This window comes from Elephas maximus, chromosome 1 (assembly GCF_024166365.1).
Source record: "Elephas maximus indicus isolate mEleMax1 chromosome 1, mEleMax1 primary haplotype, whole genome shotgun sequence".
NCBI lineage: Eukaryota > Metazoa > Chordata > Mammalia > Proboscidea > Elephantidae > Elephas > Elephas maximus.
In genome coordinates, this window is record NC_064819.1 from 212,360,239 (window position 1) to 212,378,048 (window position 17,810).

General features: G+C 37.5%; 1 protein-coding gene across 1 annotated transcript; it reads right to left on the reverse strand.

Annotated features, from left to right (window-relative positions):
• Positions 1-371: 371 nt before the first annotated feature.
• NMBR (neuromedin B receptor) lies at positions 372-16,978 on the reverse strand. Its single transcript, XM_049875671.1, has 3 exons — positions 16,557-16,978; positions 3,447-3,795; positions 372-773 (listed from the first exon to the last, which is right to left on the reverse strand). The coding sequence occupies exons 1-3, from the start codon at positions 16,976-16,978 to the stop codon at positions 372-374; spliced, it is 1,173 nt and encodes a 390-aa protein (XP_049731628.1).
• Positions 16,979-17,810: the final 832 nt, after the last annotated feature.

Genomic DNA, 17,810 nt, shown 5'->3' on the forward strand with positions numbered 1-17,810 from the left:
CAAATGAAAGAGATCTACATATGAACTAGCTACGAATAAAATTCATCAGGAAAATATGATTTGTATTTCAAATAATGAGAGTTTGAATTACCCTCATTGAATAGTTGAGTCGATATTGGAATTTATTTCATGCTTCAGAATAAAACAAATTTAAGGTAAATATACTAGAGTTGGCTCTAGCAATAGCCTAAATCACGAAGCAATATTGATTTATACATATTTTAGACTGCATTTTTGAATCATTTTTAATGTAAGCAATACCCAAATGGCTAAGCAATAGTAAGAATGGGAAAATTGTTTAGTTCTGCTCTGCTCAATAGAGATAGAAAAGTTAGTAAGTTGTTTCTAGGTCGTGAGTTGAATGGCCAGAATCACAGTGTTATTTCCTGCTTCATACTGTGTCCATTTAGTAAAACAGACTTGGTCACCACGTTCTTAGCGTTGCTTTTCGGAGATGTCATCCGCACTGCTGAAGAACTGAGTAGGTAGCTGGTTGACCTCTCTCGATAGGACTGCCTTCCGCAGCAGAGCTGGCTGTTGAAATGCCTCCTGAAACTTTCACTGAGTAAATAAAGAGCAAATGGATTGACACAAGAATTGCAAAAGCTCAGAACTCGGGCAACCAAGGTGATAATCATGTGGCCTAGAGATGGATCAATCTCCTTGTAGTTGAAAGACCGGTACATGTAAAGGATGTGATTTGGGAACCAACAGAAGACAAAGCAGGCCACAAAGACCAGCACAATTTTAGCCAGCCGTTTCCGTGTCTCCATCTGAGGAAATAAGGGAACATTTGCATAAAATCAAAATGGAGACATTCACATCTGACACTTATGAAAGGAATAACACCATAGAATGAAAATGCAACCAAAATTATATAAACTATGTATTTTCCTCATTAAAGTGATGATTTTAACAGTTCAATAAGGCTTACTTTGGTCACTATGATATTTTCATTTAAAAATATTTGACAGCTTATACAAGATTAGATGATAAATTAATAATAATAAAATATTTTTTTTTAAAAATCCCCAAACCTGTTGCTATCATGTTGATTCTGAGTCATGGCAACGCCACATGTGACCTGGTGGAACTGGTCCACAGAACTTGCATGGCTGTAATCTTTATGAAAGCTGATAATCAGGTCTTTCTTCTGTGTTGCCACTGGGTGGGTTTGGACAGTCAGCAAATCATTTCCGCCACCTAGGGACCTTATATTATTAATAAACACTATTGTTGCACATGTTAAAGCCATGATCTTAAAAAAATTGTTCTTATTTTTAACTGTTTTTCCTTTTTTAAGTCTTTCTGTGTTTAGTATAAATTCAAATAATTTCTATTTTTATTAAATCCAATGACTTAATGAGCCATAGTATGTATTCAAGCTTAGGTTTTTTTTTTTTTAATTGAAGTGTTTTAAATAGGAAAAATAGATTAAAATAAGGCATAACTTTTTTTTTTAACACTTATTCCGCCCTTAAGATGTAAGCTCCTGACTCATGTAAATCAAAAGGATCCGCTGTAACTGTCAATCCTGTCAACATTACTGTGTTAGGTAAATTTAAAAATAAAAATACATGTTCTTTCTTTTCATAAAATTTACATACTGTTTTATAAAAAGGTCTTCAAGAATGTGATACATAGACAGTTCACAAATTGGACATTAATCTTTTTTTAATCTAAAAATCATTTACTAATGTGTAGAATCCAAGATTCAGCTCGTATTTGTCTAATTTGTTTAAATACTTAAATAAGGCAACATAAACATGAAAACACAATTTGTCAAAAGATACTGATGGTAGGCAACACTATATTTTCTGAGCTAAAACTACCCGTAGTCAACTCAAATATGCCATAAAGAGTGGAAAATGGCTAGGATTGGAACAGATTTGACGTTGAAGAGCAGTAGTGAGTGGCAGCTTGGGAAGTAAACCAAGGTGCAAGTGAAAAGGGCTCTAGGTCAACAAGCAGAATGTGGGACTCCAGATGTATCCCTGTGGCATGCTAGGCAAACGAAATATTAAGGAGGTCAAACTTGAAATGTCTCTTACTAAGCAGCGTCCTCTCTGGCAGATAGAGCCTGGACACAAATTTTATTGCAGTCTGTACTTGGAGATCCACATGGACAGGCAGACCGTTGACATTGTGAGGGAAGTGACTTAGAGGGGGGAGAAACCCAACTTAAAAATCAAAGCAAAACCTCAAATACCCAAATTGGAATACATATTGGATCACAGGCCTCTGAAAACAAGAAGTGAGTGTAAAATTATAAAGCGTTGTGGCGACACATGAGTTGGAATTGGCTTGGCAGCAACAGGTTTTTTTTTTTTGTTTTTTAGTGAGTGTATGACCTGGGCATTTGGCTCCAGTGATGTCATATATTTGGATAATAAATACATTAAATTATCTAATAATTACCTTAATGATTGGTTGTTTTTTTAAGCCTTTAAAGCAAATGTGGGTTGCTGATGGAGATGGACTTCGATCAAGGGAGACTACCACCCACACAAGACACCTTCACCTGGTTCTGCTGCTGCTAATGTGCTCAAAGCCCCAGCAGGTAACTCCATATACATCCAGCAAATTTCCGTGATCTAAGATTCAATTTTTCGCCTTTAAATTGAGGAACAGGCACACATAGCTTCTGTTCACCCACAGAAATCTTTAGAAGCAGTTCCTCTCCAGGAGTGCACAAAATAAACAACTTGACACTCTGTCCTAGAGGAACAGTATTTCAGTCTATTTGTGAATTAAAACCATCGGTTTTTATCTGAATTAGTACTGTACATTCTTTAATAAACAAAGAGTGAATAAGGGACATTATGTTCTTCTTAAATTAGTTATATACAATCTTTATAAAGTTATAAAGTTGAGTTAGACCAAGTAAGTACTTCTTCAGCACCGGCCCACCTTTTGATCATACTCCCTTCCTGCCTGCTATCCTCTATTCTCAGAGTCTCCAGCTGTGCCATCCCACCCACACTCCATCCCCAGGTCCCATACAGTGTCCTAGAGTTCTCTCCTGCTGCAGAGTTCTTCTAGGCTCCTTACCCTCTCTGGTGGGCTAATCGGAGAGGAGCTAGTAATTAAATTTATACTTAAAATGTGAAAAACCCTCATTTACTGTGTTATTCTTTGCACATATATTTGCACTTCAAGAAAAATGTTCAAAGAGATTAATTTCTAATGGTGGAATTTTAGGCCTTGTCACAGGCCCAGACAAGAAATAGGCTGGACCTGAGTGAGCATTTTCAGAGCTATGAAACTACCACACACTAGAGACTCCCCCAACATCTCCTCTAGTAAAGGACAGTGCAGGCCCCAGGGAAACCCCTGACTCTGTTCTAAGCCTGCATTGTATTCAGAGCCCATGAAGTAGAACAAAAAATAGCAATTGCTGGACCTGACCAACGTACTACACACACACACACACACACCAAGCTTACCTGTTTTTTGGTATGCTCATTGTATTCTCCAGGAAGATCATGTACACTTTTAACTAAGGTCTTTGCAATATGATAATAATAAACACTAATAATAATGAGTGGTATAAGGAAATAGACCAAGAAGATGAGCACTGAATGAATCTTAGGGTGTAACTCATCTGTCTGAGGGTAGGGTATGCATGCTGTGAAGCTGCCGTTTTCTAGGTTCCCAATGCGTGTCACTTCAGAAAATACTCCTTCGGGAACTGCCAACAGCACGGAGACTACCCAGATGGCCACGGCTTTCACACAGGTCCACGTCACTGCCCCTGAGGTCTGGATGTCCATGGGCTTTACGATGGCTCTGTACCTGGGAATATGATAAATCTCGATTACTGTCTTGAAAAAAAAAAAAAACTTACTTGCTGTCTTACTTATCTAATGCTGCTTTAACAGAAATACCACAAGCGAGTGACTTTAGCAAACAGAAGTTTATTTTCTCACAGCTGAGGAGGCTAGAAGTTTGAATTCAGGGTGCCACCTCTAGGAGAAGACTTTCTTTCTCTGTGCATTCTGGGGGAAGGTCCTTATCTCTTTTAAGCTGCTATTCCTTGGTGATTATGGTGATCTTCTGTGGCATGACATCTATCCTGCCCCATCTCTGCTTTATTGCTGCTTGCTTAATCTGTTTTTTATATCTCAAAAGAGAGTGACCAAAATATACCCTACAGTAATACTACCTCATTAACATAACAAAGAAAACTGTATTCCCAAAAGGAATTAAGTCCCTGGGAAAAAATACCATGCTTGGTAAGCTAGAGGGTCAGCAAAAAAGAGGAAGACCCTCAAAGAGATGAACTGACACAGTGGCTGCAACAGTGAGCTCAAACATAGCAATGATTGTGAGGATGGCGTAGGGCCGAGCAGTGTTTCATTCTGTTGTACGTAGGGTCTCCATGAGTCGGAACCAACTCGATGGTACCTAACAACAACAACAACATAGTGTGATTTATGACATGTATTTTGTGGGGACACAATTCAATCTATAATGCTTGCTAAGAGAAAGGTTCCAACCAACCAACAACCAGTTATCATGAAGTTGACTCTGACTCATGATGACCTCATGTGTGTCAGAGTAGACCTGTGTTCCATAGGGTTTTCAGTGGCTGAGTTTTCAGACGTAGATCACCAGGCCTTTCTTCTGAGGTACCTCCAGGTAGATTCAAACTTCCAAACTTTCAGTCGTTAGCACTTTAGTCAGTTAACCTTTGCAAATGCTCCATTTTCCTCTGTCTGTTTTGTATGAATGGAAGACCTTAAGGTCCCTCGTTCCAACTATCAGCACAGTAGACAGAGAGGGGAACATGTTTTAATTTGACATTTCCCAAGTGGTAGTAATCTGCTTGCTTCTTTTATGAGTTTTTCCAAATCTACATGTACCACATGTATCATTAATTGAATATTTTTATTTAAATAATTTTATTTTTTTTAATTATCAGTATTGTAATTGCTAGACAGATAATAACCATAAACATAAAATTTCCAAGAAAATAATATTATTGAATTCTACCTAACACTCTTCTATCAATTCTGAGCCTCAGGATTTCAACTTTGTTTTCTAAGATGTTAAATCTAATCCAGACTGAAATTTTCTCCATAATCTTATTATAAAGACTGAAACAGAACAATATTCTGTCTTTATAGTTCAATTTTATTTAATGCTATACCTCCATCAAAAACTTTCTCCCTAAAAGTTAAGAAGAAAAAAGTTCCTTGAACCTAGAGTCTGTGTCTTGTTCACTGTTGTATCTATATAGTACATAACACAATGCCTGGCACATAGCAAGTATTCAATAAACATTTGCTTAGTTAATAAGGGAAGTATATTCTGAGCAACAAGGATATAACTTATTAAGAGAACTTTTGGTAGATTAGGGTGGTGGTATTTTCACATCAGGTTGACGTGGGATGGAGGTGAGGAAAGGAGACAGAATCTAGTCTAGTGATGCCCAAGCTGGCTCAGTCTTCAGAATGATCTAGAAAACTGAATAAAGGCAAAGCATATTAGATTTCTCTGCAGACCTACAGAAGCAGGGTCTCTAGGATGTGAAACTTGGGATTCTTCAATTTAATAAGATTTTCAGGTGATTCGGAGCATATGTTAGGTTTAGAAACGACCTCTCAAGAAGATTGTGAAAGTGAGCATCTTTCCACAGGCTTTCTGCAAGGGTTTCTAGTGCAATGGGAAGTTATTCACTAGAGTGTATAACACTGCGATTCAGCAGAAGCCCAGTGCTTCAGAATGAGATGCCTGCTCTTTCTGATATGTCACACAGTATTTTGAAGTATGTTATCTTACATCAGTAAAACTTATTCTGAACAAAGTTACTAAATGTGTTTTTAAATATCTATATGTTACCATGTATCTGTTGTTGTAGCTGCAGAATCGGCCCCAACTCATGGCCCCAACTCATGACGACTTTGTGTATAGCAAAACAAAACTGTTACCCAGTCCTGCACCATCATCATGACCATTGGTATGTTTTAGTCCATTCTTGCTGCTATTGTGTCAATCCAACTAATTGAGGGTTTCCCTTATTTCCTCTGACCCTCTACTTTACCAAATATGATGTTATTTTCTAGAGGTTGGTCTTTCCTGGTGACATGTCTAAAGTAAGGAAGCCAAGTCTCACCCTCCACACTTCCAAGAAGCATCCTGGTTGTATTTCTTCAAGACTGACTTGTTTGTTCTTCTGGCAATCCACAGTATATTAAATATTCTCTACCAATGCCACAGTTCGAATGCATCAATTCTTCTGTCTTCCTTTCCATTATTTAGCTTTCACATGCATATGAGACAATTAAAAAGATCATGGGTCATGCACACCTTAATCATCAAAGTGACTTTGCTTTTTAGAATTTTAAAGAGGTCTTTTGCAGCAGATTTGCCCAATGCAATGTGCAGTTTGATTTCTTGACTGCTGCTTCCATGGCTGCTGATTGTTGATCCAAGGAGAATGAAATCACTGACAACTTCAATTTCTTCATTTATCATGATGTTGTTTATCAGTCCAGTTGTGAGGATTTTCCTTTCTTCCCCTTCTGATATAATGCATGCTGAAGGCTCTAATCTTTGACCTTCATCAATAAGTGCTTCAAGTCATCTTCACTTTTGGCAAAGCAAAGTTGTGCTATCTGCCTATCGCAGATTATTAATGAGTCTTCCTCCTGATCCTCTGTTCTTCTCATATAGTCCAATTTCTTGGATTGTTTGTTCATAATACTGATAAGTAAGATGAAAGGATACAACCCTGACACACACCTTTCCCAATTTTGAACCACGCAGTATCTCCTTGTTCTATTAGAAGGACTACCTCTTGATCCATGTACAGGTTCCACATGAGCACAATTAAGCAACCTGGAATTGCCATTCTGGGCAATATTATCCATAATTTGTTACGATCCACAGAGACAAATGCCTTTGTGTACTCAATAAAACACAGGTAAGCATCTTTCTGGAATTCTCTGCTTTCAGTCAATATCCATCTGATATCAGGAATGATATCCCTCATTCCACATTCTATTCTGAATCTAGCTTGAACTTCTGGCAATTGCTTGTAGAGATGTATAGCTGCAGTCATTTTTAAATTATCTTAGCAAACTTTTGTGATATTAATGATATCGTTCAATAATATAACAGAATGTCTAAAAGTATAAATGACTTTTTTAAAAATGTGTTTAGTGAATTATGACTTCGGAAAGAATGAGAACTGTTTTTGTGTGCTGTCGAGTCAATTCCAACTCACGGCGACCTTATAGGACAGAGTAGAACTGCCCCTTAGGGTTTCCCAGGCTGTAATCTTTACTGGAGGAGATCACCAGGTCTTTTCTCCCGCAGAGCTGCTGGTAGGTTTGAACACCAGTGGGCCACCAGGGCTCCTAATTTAGTGTGTGACTTTAGAAAGGATAAGAAATAATGGCGTGGATTACAGAGGTGTCAGCAACTCTATTTGTTCTGTACCTGGAAAAATCCATTCGTTCTTAACCCGTTAAACCATATACCTTTAATAATAGGTGAGTTTCATGAAGAAGGAATGACACTAACAAGTCACGTTGATAAAGGCAGCAGGCTGGAACTAACCAGCCTATGGTTAAGGAAATTGGGGAAAGGTTATAGAGGGCAAAGAGATCATCTTCATTAATTTCATAGTAGGCTAATTTTGCTCACCACTTAAATGCTTAATTTCTGATAATTACCTGCACTTGTGAATAAATATTGATTTGAATTAGTGAGTCATTGCCATTCTGACGCACAGACAATGTGACGGAAATAGTTGCACAGCAATCTACAGTTCAAAAATGCTCTCACATTATTTCATTTGATACAATAATCCTGCTCAATAAAAATGATTAGTGTTCCCATTTCACAGAAAAGCTAATAAAGACTAAGATATTAAATGATGTTCAAATGATCACAGAGCCAGTAAGCAGAAGACTCAGTTCAGAACTTGTGACTTCAAATTCTGTGTTTTTCAACTCTAATGCTTAGCAGAGGATGGAACTAAGATTTAAATGCTTTATCACATATATTTGTTTTTAAGCATTTAATCTCTTTATGCTTTTAAAGCCAATGCTATTTTCAACTTGAAAAAATTAATTTATATCTGTAATTATGTTTTCTCAATTTCATTATCTTCTTATAGGGGAGAAACTAATCCTTAACAGTGCTAGAAAGTAACTTTTCACATTCTTTTAAGTCATCTCTAAAAACTGCAATTTCATACCATCTAACACACTGGATCCCAATGAGATTTTTTAATGTGTGGATTTCTCTAAAAATGTAGTCCTTTTCAAAAATTAATTTGAATCAAACTGCAACCATTAAAATGTTGATTTTCAAAATATTGCCCCAAGATTCCAGGAATAATAAAAGAAAGTAAAGGTCTATGCCGAAAGTTGAAAAACATTTCTGCCTAAGAGAAAAATGAAGATTACTTCAGTGACAAATAGATGAATCAAGGGAAGTGCTAGGAATAAGTAAAGGTTGGGTGTTTATTCCTAGTCACCATGAAGACTTATGAATAATCAGAAATAGAAATTACTGCCCAGAACCACAATAAATCAGCAGTACTCATTAGGCTATGGACCTAATAACACAGAATATTTTGTATCAACAATTAGATCAATAAGTTAAGAGACAACTCATTTAGCTTGAGCCTGGCACTATAAAGCTGGGCTATCACTTTGAAACATAACCTTGATCATGTGGAAACAAACAAGAAAAAATAACAGAAATGTAATGAATACATGTGTCCTTTTGTATAGAAAATGAACAAATGAACCTTCCAACTACCAGGTTGTGAATGTATTTGTGGTGGGATGAGAGTTCTCCAAAGACCTAAAAATAATCTACTGGTCACATAAAATGTAATCTAAAACTCCCACATTTTTTAAAAAGTAAAAATATTGGAATTAAATATAAAAATGTAGCTTATGACTATCTCTTAATACTAAATATTGAACCAACTCTTTCCAGAAAAGCGCTCTCAACTCCAAGGGAAGAAAAAGTACATATAGAACTTGAATGAGTTTTAAAGGAGCTACAAAATGATTAATAAAGTACTATTGGGAAAGAATAAAGGATATTAGGTTATTTACCCCAAAAAGAGAAAGATTGGGGAGTAATAATGAGATATATTTGGAGATATGAGTTTGATTCTACTACAATTCTCCAAGAGAAATGATAATTGTTCCTTTCTTTGTAATTCCATGGAACTTTGTTCATTATTTCACAATTGCAAATTACTGTTTTATTGTACTAAATCTATCTCACCAATAGGATATACACTCATTAATGTCATTAATCTCACTTCGTTTTATTCACCTTTGAATCACTGCAAGTTATTGACACTCAATAAGTGTTGAAGAAAGAAGGAAGGTGAAAAGATAGAAAGGAAGGAAAGAAAGGAGGAAGGAAGGAAAAAAACTATTAATTATAACAGAATATACAAAAAGAAATCTGTTCCCATGGAGAGATAAATTGGATAATACCAGTTTCAGGATTAATTTGAGTTTGTTGATGTTAGGTACCATCGAGTCGGTTCTGACTCATAGCGACCCTGTGTACAACAGAACACTGCCCAGTCCCTCACCATCCTCACAATTGTTGCTATGTTTGAGCCCATGGTTGCAGCCACTTTGTCAACCCATCTCATTGAGGGTCCTCCTCTATTTTTGTTGACCTTCTACTTTGGGTCTACTTTACCAAGCATGATGTCCTTCTTCAAGGACTGGTCCCTTGGTATAGCACGTCCAAAGTGAGTGAGACAAAGTCTCTCAATCCTGGCTTCCAAGGAGCAGTTTAGCTGTACTTCTTCTAAAACAGATTTGGTCATTCTTCTGGCAGTCGGTGGTGTGTATATGTGTGTGTGTATGTATGTACGTATGTGTGTGTGTATATATATATATATGTTATCAACAAACTACCTCAAGTTAAGGTAGTAACATTGCAAACAATGGGAATTCCAGAATACTTAATTGTGCTCATGAGTAACCTGTATATAGACCAAAAGGCAGGTGTTTGAACAGAGCAAGGGAATACTGGATGGTTTAAAATCAGGAACGGTGTGTGTCAGGGTAGTAGCATTCCACTATACTTATTCAATCTGTATGCTGAGCAAATAATCCGAAAAGCTGGGCTACATGAAGGAGAATGGGCATCAGAATTGAAGGAAGACCATTAACAACATGCAATATGTAGATGATACAACCTTGCTGGCTGAAAGTGAAGAGGACTTGAAGCACTTACTCATGAAGATCAAAGACTTCAGTATGGATTACACCTTAACATAAAGAAAACAAACATCATCACAACTGGACCAATAAACAGTATCATGATAAAGGGAGAAAATATTGAAGTCTTCAAGGATTTCATTTTACTTGGCTCCAAAATCAATGCCCATGGAATCCTCAGTCAAGAAATCAAATGATGTATTAAAGATGTATTACATTGGGCAAATCTGCTGCAAAAGACCTCTTTAAAGTATTAAAAAGCAAAGACGTCACTTTGAGGACTAAGGTGAACCTAACCAAATCATGGTATTTTCAATTGCCTCATATGCATGGAAAGCTGGACAATGAAGAATGAAGAACAAAGAAGAATCGATGCCTTTGAATTATGGTATTGGTGAAAAATATTGACTATATCATGGACTGGAATTGGGACAGTGAGTTGCTTATAGAAACAATCTTCTGAGATTTTTACAAAATGAAGATATGTTGAGAGTTCTTGACTGGTCTGGTGGTAATCCCACTTGCTTGACAGGAGAGAACTTTTTTTTTCTCAAACTCTTCCCTTCCTATCTTCTTTCTTTAAACTGTCTTCCCCTTCTTTCTCCAACTTTCTTACAGAACTTAACAACAGTAATCTATAGAAAATAAATACTGTTTATGAAATGAGATTGCCATTGAAATTCTTTTTCCAACACCTTAGCAATTTTGTAACTGGGAGAGAGAACCGAACAATTTGTTTCAGTCATGGGGTTCTCTTTTTCTTCTTTTCTGTAATTTAAGATATCACATATATTTTTCCATAATTTTTTTTTAATGTGGACATATATAGGAGCCCTAGTGGTGCAGCTGGTAACTGAAAGGAAGATGGTTCAAACCCACCAGCTGCTCCAGGGAAGAAAGATGTGACAGTCTGCTCCCTTAAAGATTACAGCTTTGGAACCCCTACAGGGCAATTCTACTCCATCCTATAAGGTCGCTATCAGTCAGAATCAACTCGACCGCAACTGGGTTGGGGCATATGTCAAGTAAAAAGAAATAGTTAAAGAATGTTCATATGAAAAAAGCTGCTTCTCATACCAGCATTGACTCTTCCAGGAAAATTTGACTAAGAACTTGCTCAGAACAAGACCACAAATAGGTGCTGTAGTGCTGGTGGAAAATACCAAGAGGAAGATTGTGGAACCTCACTGTCTGCCCTCATGGCTCAGCAGACAAGTGACCCCCCCCCCACTCAAATACATCACTACAGGCAAAAGACTCAGAGGTATATCTTGGAACTGTTTTGTTTCCACTGAGAAGTAAGCCAAGTAAAACTAGCATAAATTATTATATGAGAGACTTGTGTGGTATGGAATAAATATGGAACAGTGTGATGTCAGAGAACTGAACTGACCATCAGTTGCTCCACTAATTACTAGTATCTTTTCTCCTCTTTGAGTTTCTCATTTATCGGTACTAAAAAAGACGGAGATAATAGGATCATTTCTAAGGTCTCTCAGCTCTATAGTGGAACATATTTTTCATAACTTGAAAGTGAGGAAAATTCTGTTTTAAGGGCATGTAATTTTTGTTGCTTTATAATTTTCTCTAAGTGAAACACTTGAGCATAACACGTGCTGGAATAATACCAAATGCTATAAAGCCCAGTTTGCTGTGGTCCCTCCTTACTCATGGTGTGCCACACAGGTATTAGATTAAGGTAGATAAGTGCTCTTCAGAAACTATAAAGCTATTGAGTATAGCTTTATAAACTATAAACATGGCAATATTATGAATATTGCAAGAATTACACAACCTCTCCCTTCTAGGATTCCTTCTCCCTTCTGAAATTATACAACTTCTCCTTTCTAGATTCTCTTCTCACTTCTGAGACTCTTTCTAAGAAGAAGGGATAAGGAAATAAACTAGAAATGTTTGAGATCAATGAGTAAAAGATATCTAATTTAACAGCCTCCAAGAATAAACCATGTAAATTCACATTAAAAACTGATAAATTAAGGGAAGAAATTACAGTTCATCCTATTTCTATGGTTATATAAAAATAACAACTAAGCAATTGCTATGGAAAACAAATTTTCCTTTTGTATTGGCAGCTATAAAGCTCACAGGCAAATTTATCTTTCACATTCTGTGAAAGTACAACTTTTATTTTCCCCACTTCTGGTCTTCCTCCCTTTCTGATTCCTGTTGCCTGTTGTTTGTATCTTTATTTTTAACCTGACTTAAATTCTTTTGGCGCAAGTTGAAAGTAAATAAATCATCACCATGGTCACATGGCTTATCGTAGGATGAGTGTGAACTGTTCTCTTGGGATGTGTGGCCAGCCCGGACTTTCCTAAAGAGTTTAGGAAGAACACACTGAGCACCAATCTTGCCACCAGCTGAGAGACACGGGCTTCTCTGCGTACCATCCAGGGCTATGGACCAAAGAAGTAAGCATCTCCTATTGGGACAGCTAGTTAACTAGGACCTGAGCTCCAGTCTCAGGGGTTTGGTGAGAAACCAGTGAACAGGTAGTTGCACTCCCTCTCACCACTGGAGAGAGGCTGATGAAAAACCCTATTAGCTCTAGGCGTTGGGCATAGGATCTATAGTCAATCTGTTTCTATACTGTACTTTGGCATATAATTATACTGAAGAGACTATCTGTTTGCATTAATATAATATCCAAATAACATTAATGATTCAAGGCTCTGTCCACTGTTCACTTCTGGAATTAAATCTGACTATCCTGACTTTTAATTTCTAATAATTAACATTGCATATTAATATTAATTTCATTTTTATTGTTTCTATAGTTGTGTTTCTTTAATTTATAAATGCATTTTAGTTAACAGTTATATAAGAAACAAGAATAAGGAGCTGATACCTAGTTTTATATTTGTGACTACTTAAAATTATAAAGTTTATAATTTTTTAACACTACTCTGTAAGATTTTTTTTCTATGAAGGAAAGAAGGGAACACCATTCTTAAAAGTTATTTGCATTTTAATAGTGGGTCTTTAGAGACCAAAAGGTCCTCAAGAGCCAAAAAAATAACATTCTAAGTTTGGAAATCCATCCTCTCGAGTAAGTAATGAGGAAGATAGCTGTAACAGTGCACATAAGCAAAATATGGGTGATGGGGCCTACTTAGCCCATGTCACAGCATATGTACCCTAATATACCATGATGGAAGACGAGAATAGGTCTGTGTGTGTGTGTGTATGTGTGTGTGTGTATAAAACTATTAGAAACATGATACAATAAAGGATATAGAAATACTTTAAATCAGCTGTTTAATTTGAACAAGCAAAAACAATAAATTTTTCAAAATAGTAACAAAAAATCTATCAACATAAAAGCAAAATGAAAAACTAAGAATACCACTATCACCATTTCAGATCAGGCACTGTCCCTCCTCCAGCCATATTGATTATGATATGCCTCCAAGGCCAACACCGTCAACCTAGAGCAGACACAAATGATTTTTCCCAAGGATGTATCAGTTGAAAGTCCTCAAAAGAGCTTGAAAAGTCAGGAACTAATAATCACAAGTACCATAAAATGTCACCTGTATCACCTTTTGGCCATATGAAACCAGGTGATTTAGGCCTCAAGGTAGATTTATATTTAGGTCTCAAGGTAGATTCATAATTATTGTGTTTCTTGTTTCAGTCTCTGCCATCCAGTGATACCGTCACCAGTGATGTGTAACGCTCATGTCGCCACTTCACATTGGGACATGCTTTTTGAAATCCACTTCTCCTCCTGTTCCTTTCCTACTTCTTTATTTCCTTAGGCAAAGACTCAACTGTTAAGGCATCCCATGAGGATACAGTTTCTGGTCAGATAAACAATTTAATTTGTTTTTTAAAAGCTCCATGCTTTTTTCCTTAATAATGGTTTTTTTCTTGAATTTTCTTGTTGCTACAACTACTGCTTCATTTTGAATTCAAGGTGCTGCTTTTTTTTTCTTTTTCTTTTTTACAGCTACATTTTATGATGTTCTTTCACTCTACTAAATAAGCTTTGCATCTCCCCTCCAGGCTTTTTTTTTTTTTTTCACTTTTGAGTGCTTTAAGTTTAACTTTTCAGTATGCTGTTAATTAGGAAAGATCACTAGTAATTTCCTATTCCTAGGAAAGTAATAATCTGGCTTAATGGTGAAAAGTGAAGGCTTAACGGTGAAAGTGAACTGGATTCAAATCGTAGCTCCGTTACTTGCTAGCTGTAAGATCATAAAAATGTTGCTTACTTTTAAGCCTTAGAGTTCTTAACTTTAAAAAGGTTATAATGCTAACAGAGCTGACTTTATAGTATTGTTGGGAGGATTATAAACTCACACAGAAGCGTTAGCACGGTGCTAAGTGCAACTTATAACTCTTTCCAAATCCACAAGAAATCAAAACGTTTGGTAAGATAAAATATTAGGAGATTAAGAACTAATCAACACTTGACTACTATGTTCTAGAAGAAAAGCAGAAATGTAGTCAACCTATAATAAACCATTTCAAACCATTCCAAGTGAATATCTGAATGCATCATGTAATTCAGTCACCAATGACTCAGGTTTCTCAATTTGTATTTCCAAAAAGCACACCGATAGACAAAGGCAGCCAAATGGGCAAAGTAGCAGAAGCCACCCACCTTTCTCTGTCATTATTATTGTTTCAGTATTCATGTTGTATTCTCAAAGTATATGATACACATGTGAAATAGAGAAATTCAGTAATGATATGTGGCTCAGAATTTTCTCTGACCTTGGTCAGGACAATTTTACCAGTGTGTCTCCATAACAATAGATTGAGAAAACTGGTGTGACATAAACTCAAGCCTTGGGTCTTGCTACTGACACATGTTTTAAAAAGAAAGCATAATGACGGTCATTTTCACTCGTGTAGTGATAGCTATTCATTAAGTTTGATTCCAATCATTAAATATAAATATTTCAGCTTTCTTTTTAAAACATGTCCCATAAAAAGGGCAGTTAAACTAAAAAGTCACATTTTAGTTATGAAATTCAAAGAAAACTTTTTTTAAAAAGTAGTAGAAATGGCATCATGTAAACAAAATGAGGTTAATAACATCAAGGCACCCAATTTACAGGGATGTGATTTTAGAGAGTATATTGCACAAATTGAAAAGTTAATAGTGTTCAGTTTTAAAGGATAAAAACTCTCAACTATGTATTGAATATTCTCTTTCTTTCAATGAATATTAACTCTTCAGTGCTGAAGTCATGTAAAGGTATTATTGCAAGTACCGGCAAATTTTGATCCAGATTCATTTTTCATTAATAAGTTGGTATGCAATTTAAAGGGGAGGAGAGCAATTCACCACCTTAATTTTCCAGGTTACACTGTTTTTCTACATAGTGTTAAGACAACCTCTCTAAGGGATTTAGACCACCAACTCCATGCAAAGATGCCTAATTCTACATTTTGTCCCCCACCCCAATCCCAGACATTCTCTCCTGCTTAAATGCCCCAAAGCATGATTATAGCTTGGGATCCTGGCACTGGACCAAGAATCTAAAGGTTTGGATTCTTCTCACAGCTCTGCCAGAAGGACCTAAAGTTCCCTGAGCCTAGATGTCCTCCCCTGGAAATGACCTCCTTGAACTAGTTGACCTGCAAGGTAGAATCACCGGCATTTCACATCCTTAAAATAGGTGAAGAGCAAATTTACTATCAAAGATGTTGAAATTTTTACAGCATTATTTTAAGATACTAAAATATGGTACCTACCTGCTTGTGAAAAACAGTGTATCACTTGACTTTAGGTATTAAACATGAAGAATGTGTGAAATCAACTGTCTGAAAAAATTTATTATGCCAGAAGTCTTTCTTTCAAAAATAGTAATATACAATTAAAAAGTGTAAATGAGGTTTTCCATTATTTGGGCAGAAAATCAAAACTGAACATTTCCCTAATATTAGGCAGACATTCTTACCTATTAGGTTATTATCCCACTGAATAAGAAAAGTACACTTCTAAGGTTATAAGTTATAGGCACACACACACAAAGAAGCCTCTGCGTGATATCTGCACTGTTACACATTTGATCTACAACTTTTCTTTGCAACTAAGTAAAGATACTAATAAAGATTCCTGAAGGGGGAGGGAACACCAGGATATAAGGTTTTAAAGCTACTTCCAAACTAATGGAATTTCTTTTTTTTAAATACTTTTCTTACCATAATTTTTCCAAGCTTCACATTCCAGTCTGTTTTAACTGAGTTTACTCTAATTCCTAGATACCTCCTTTTCCTTCTTTCTCCCATCTCCCTCTCAGCCTTTTCTCTCTCCTTTCTGGTCCAGTTGCATCCTTCTCCACCACTTTTCTATGTCCTTACCTGTCGGCGCTGAGGGCCGTGAGAGTGAACACGGAAACCCCCACGGAGGTGAGCTGGATGACTGGGATCAGTTTGCAGCCCACCTTCCCAAACATCCATTCGTCAAAGAAGTAGCGCGAGGCGTCCACCGGGACGCAGGTAAGCAGCAGCAGCACGTCTCCAGCGGCCAGGTTAGAGATGAAGATATTGGGGACGCTCCTCATGGCGCTGTTGGTGATAAAGATCTTCACCAGCACGCTATTGCCCAGCAAGCCCACCGTGATGATGAGCAGGTAGAGAGACGGGATCACACAGCGGATCACCAACTCCGTGGTGGTCCGATCCAGGGCGGGCAGAAGATCCCTTTCGGACACCCCCGGAACGAGACCGCTGTGATTGGCGCCTGCGGTCAGGGAGAGGTTGGCAAGAGACTTGTAAGGCATGGTCTTCATTCCAGAAGACTCCTCTGGAGTTTTCATGCGCCCAGGTCCGGTGATAAGTGCACCGCACACGACTTGGGCTTAATCGATTTCTCTCCGGTCCCCGCAAGTTTACTGCCCCAGCGAACGCGTCACGCTGCCGCCTTTGGAAGAAGCCACGTCTGTGCACGCGCTCAGGTGCTTCAGTTCTGCAAGGGGAGCGTTGGCGCCTGTTGGCTACAAATTTAAAAAAGAAAAAAAAAAAAAGAGCGATTGCGTCTTCGTTCTCGTCCGCAATGCTTGTTTCTCCTTTCTACTGGAGAGCAGTCGGTTGGTGAACGATAATCTCTACCTCTGGGATTAAGAAAAGTGCCTGCTGGACCGTTGGCCGCGAGGAGCGGAAGTCACCCTGGCGCTGTCCAGGGCGCCACAGCTGAAACAAGGGGCACTAGCTTGAGCCACTAGCGCCTGACTCTTCCCACAGCTTTCCTCTTATTTCTGCAGTTCCTGGTGTATTGTGAGGGACTGGAGGGAAGCTGAGTCCTCCCTCTCACACTGCGTCCCTGTATTCATCTGTCCTTACCCGCCTCCGAGCGGGAGGAGCCCCAGGCAAGAAGTTTGTGAACCTCAGAGGATCTAGGGGCTGAGCTGGCAAGTCCCTGATGCAGAAACACTCAATTTAGGAAAGAGAATAAGTGACACGTTGTGAAGTAAATGAATGAAATTCCCTCCCCACTCTTCTTATCATCCAGTTTCCTTACTCCAAATATGGGAACTATTTCCTACAACTGGCATATTATTTGTAACACATTTCTTTGAACTATAACCTGCAAAAAGGGCACAATAATTAAGTGTA

Bases quoted from the DNA above. Each gene is read 5' to 3' on its own strand.
- NMBR (XM_049875671.1), bottom strand. From the start codon at position 16,978: ATGCCTTACAAGTCTCTTGCCAACCTCTCCCTGACCGCAGGCGCCAAT. The intron at 3,796-16,556 runs GTAAGGACATAG...TCATATTCCCAG, and splicing joins ACGGCCCTCAGCGCCGACAG to GTACAGAGCCATCGTAAAGC. The intron at 774-3,446 runs GTAAGCTTGGTG...TTATTTCCTCAG, and splicing joins ATGAGCATACCAAAAAACAG to ATGGAGACACGGAAACGGCT.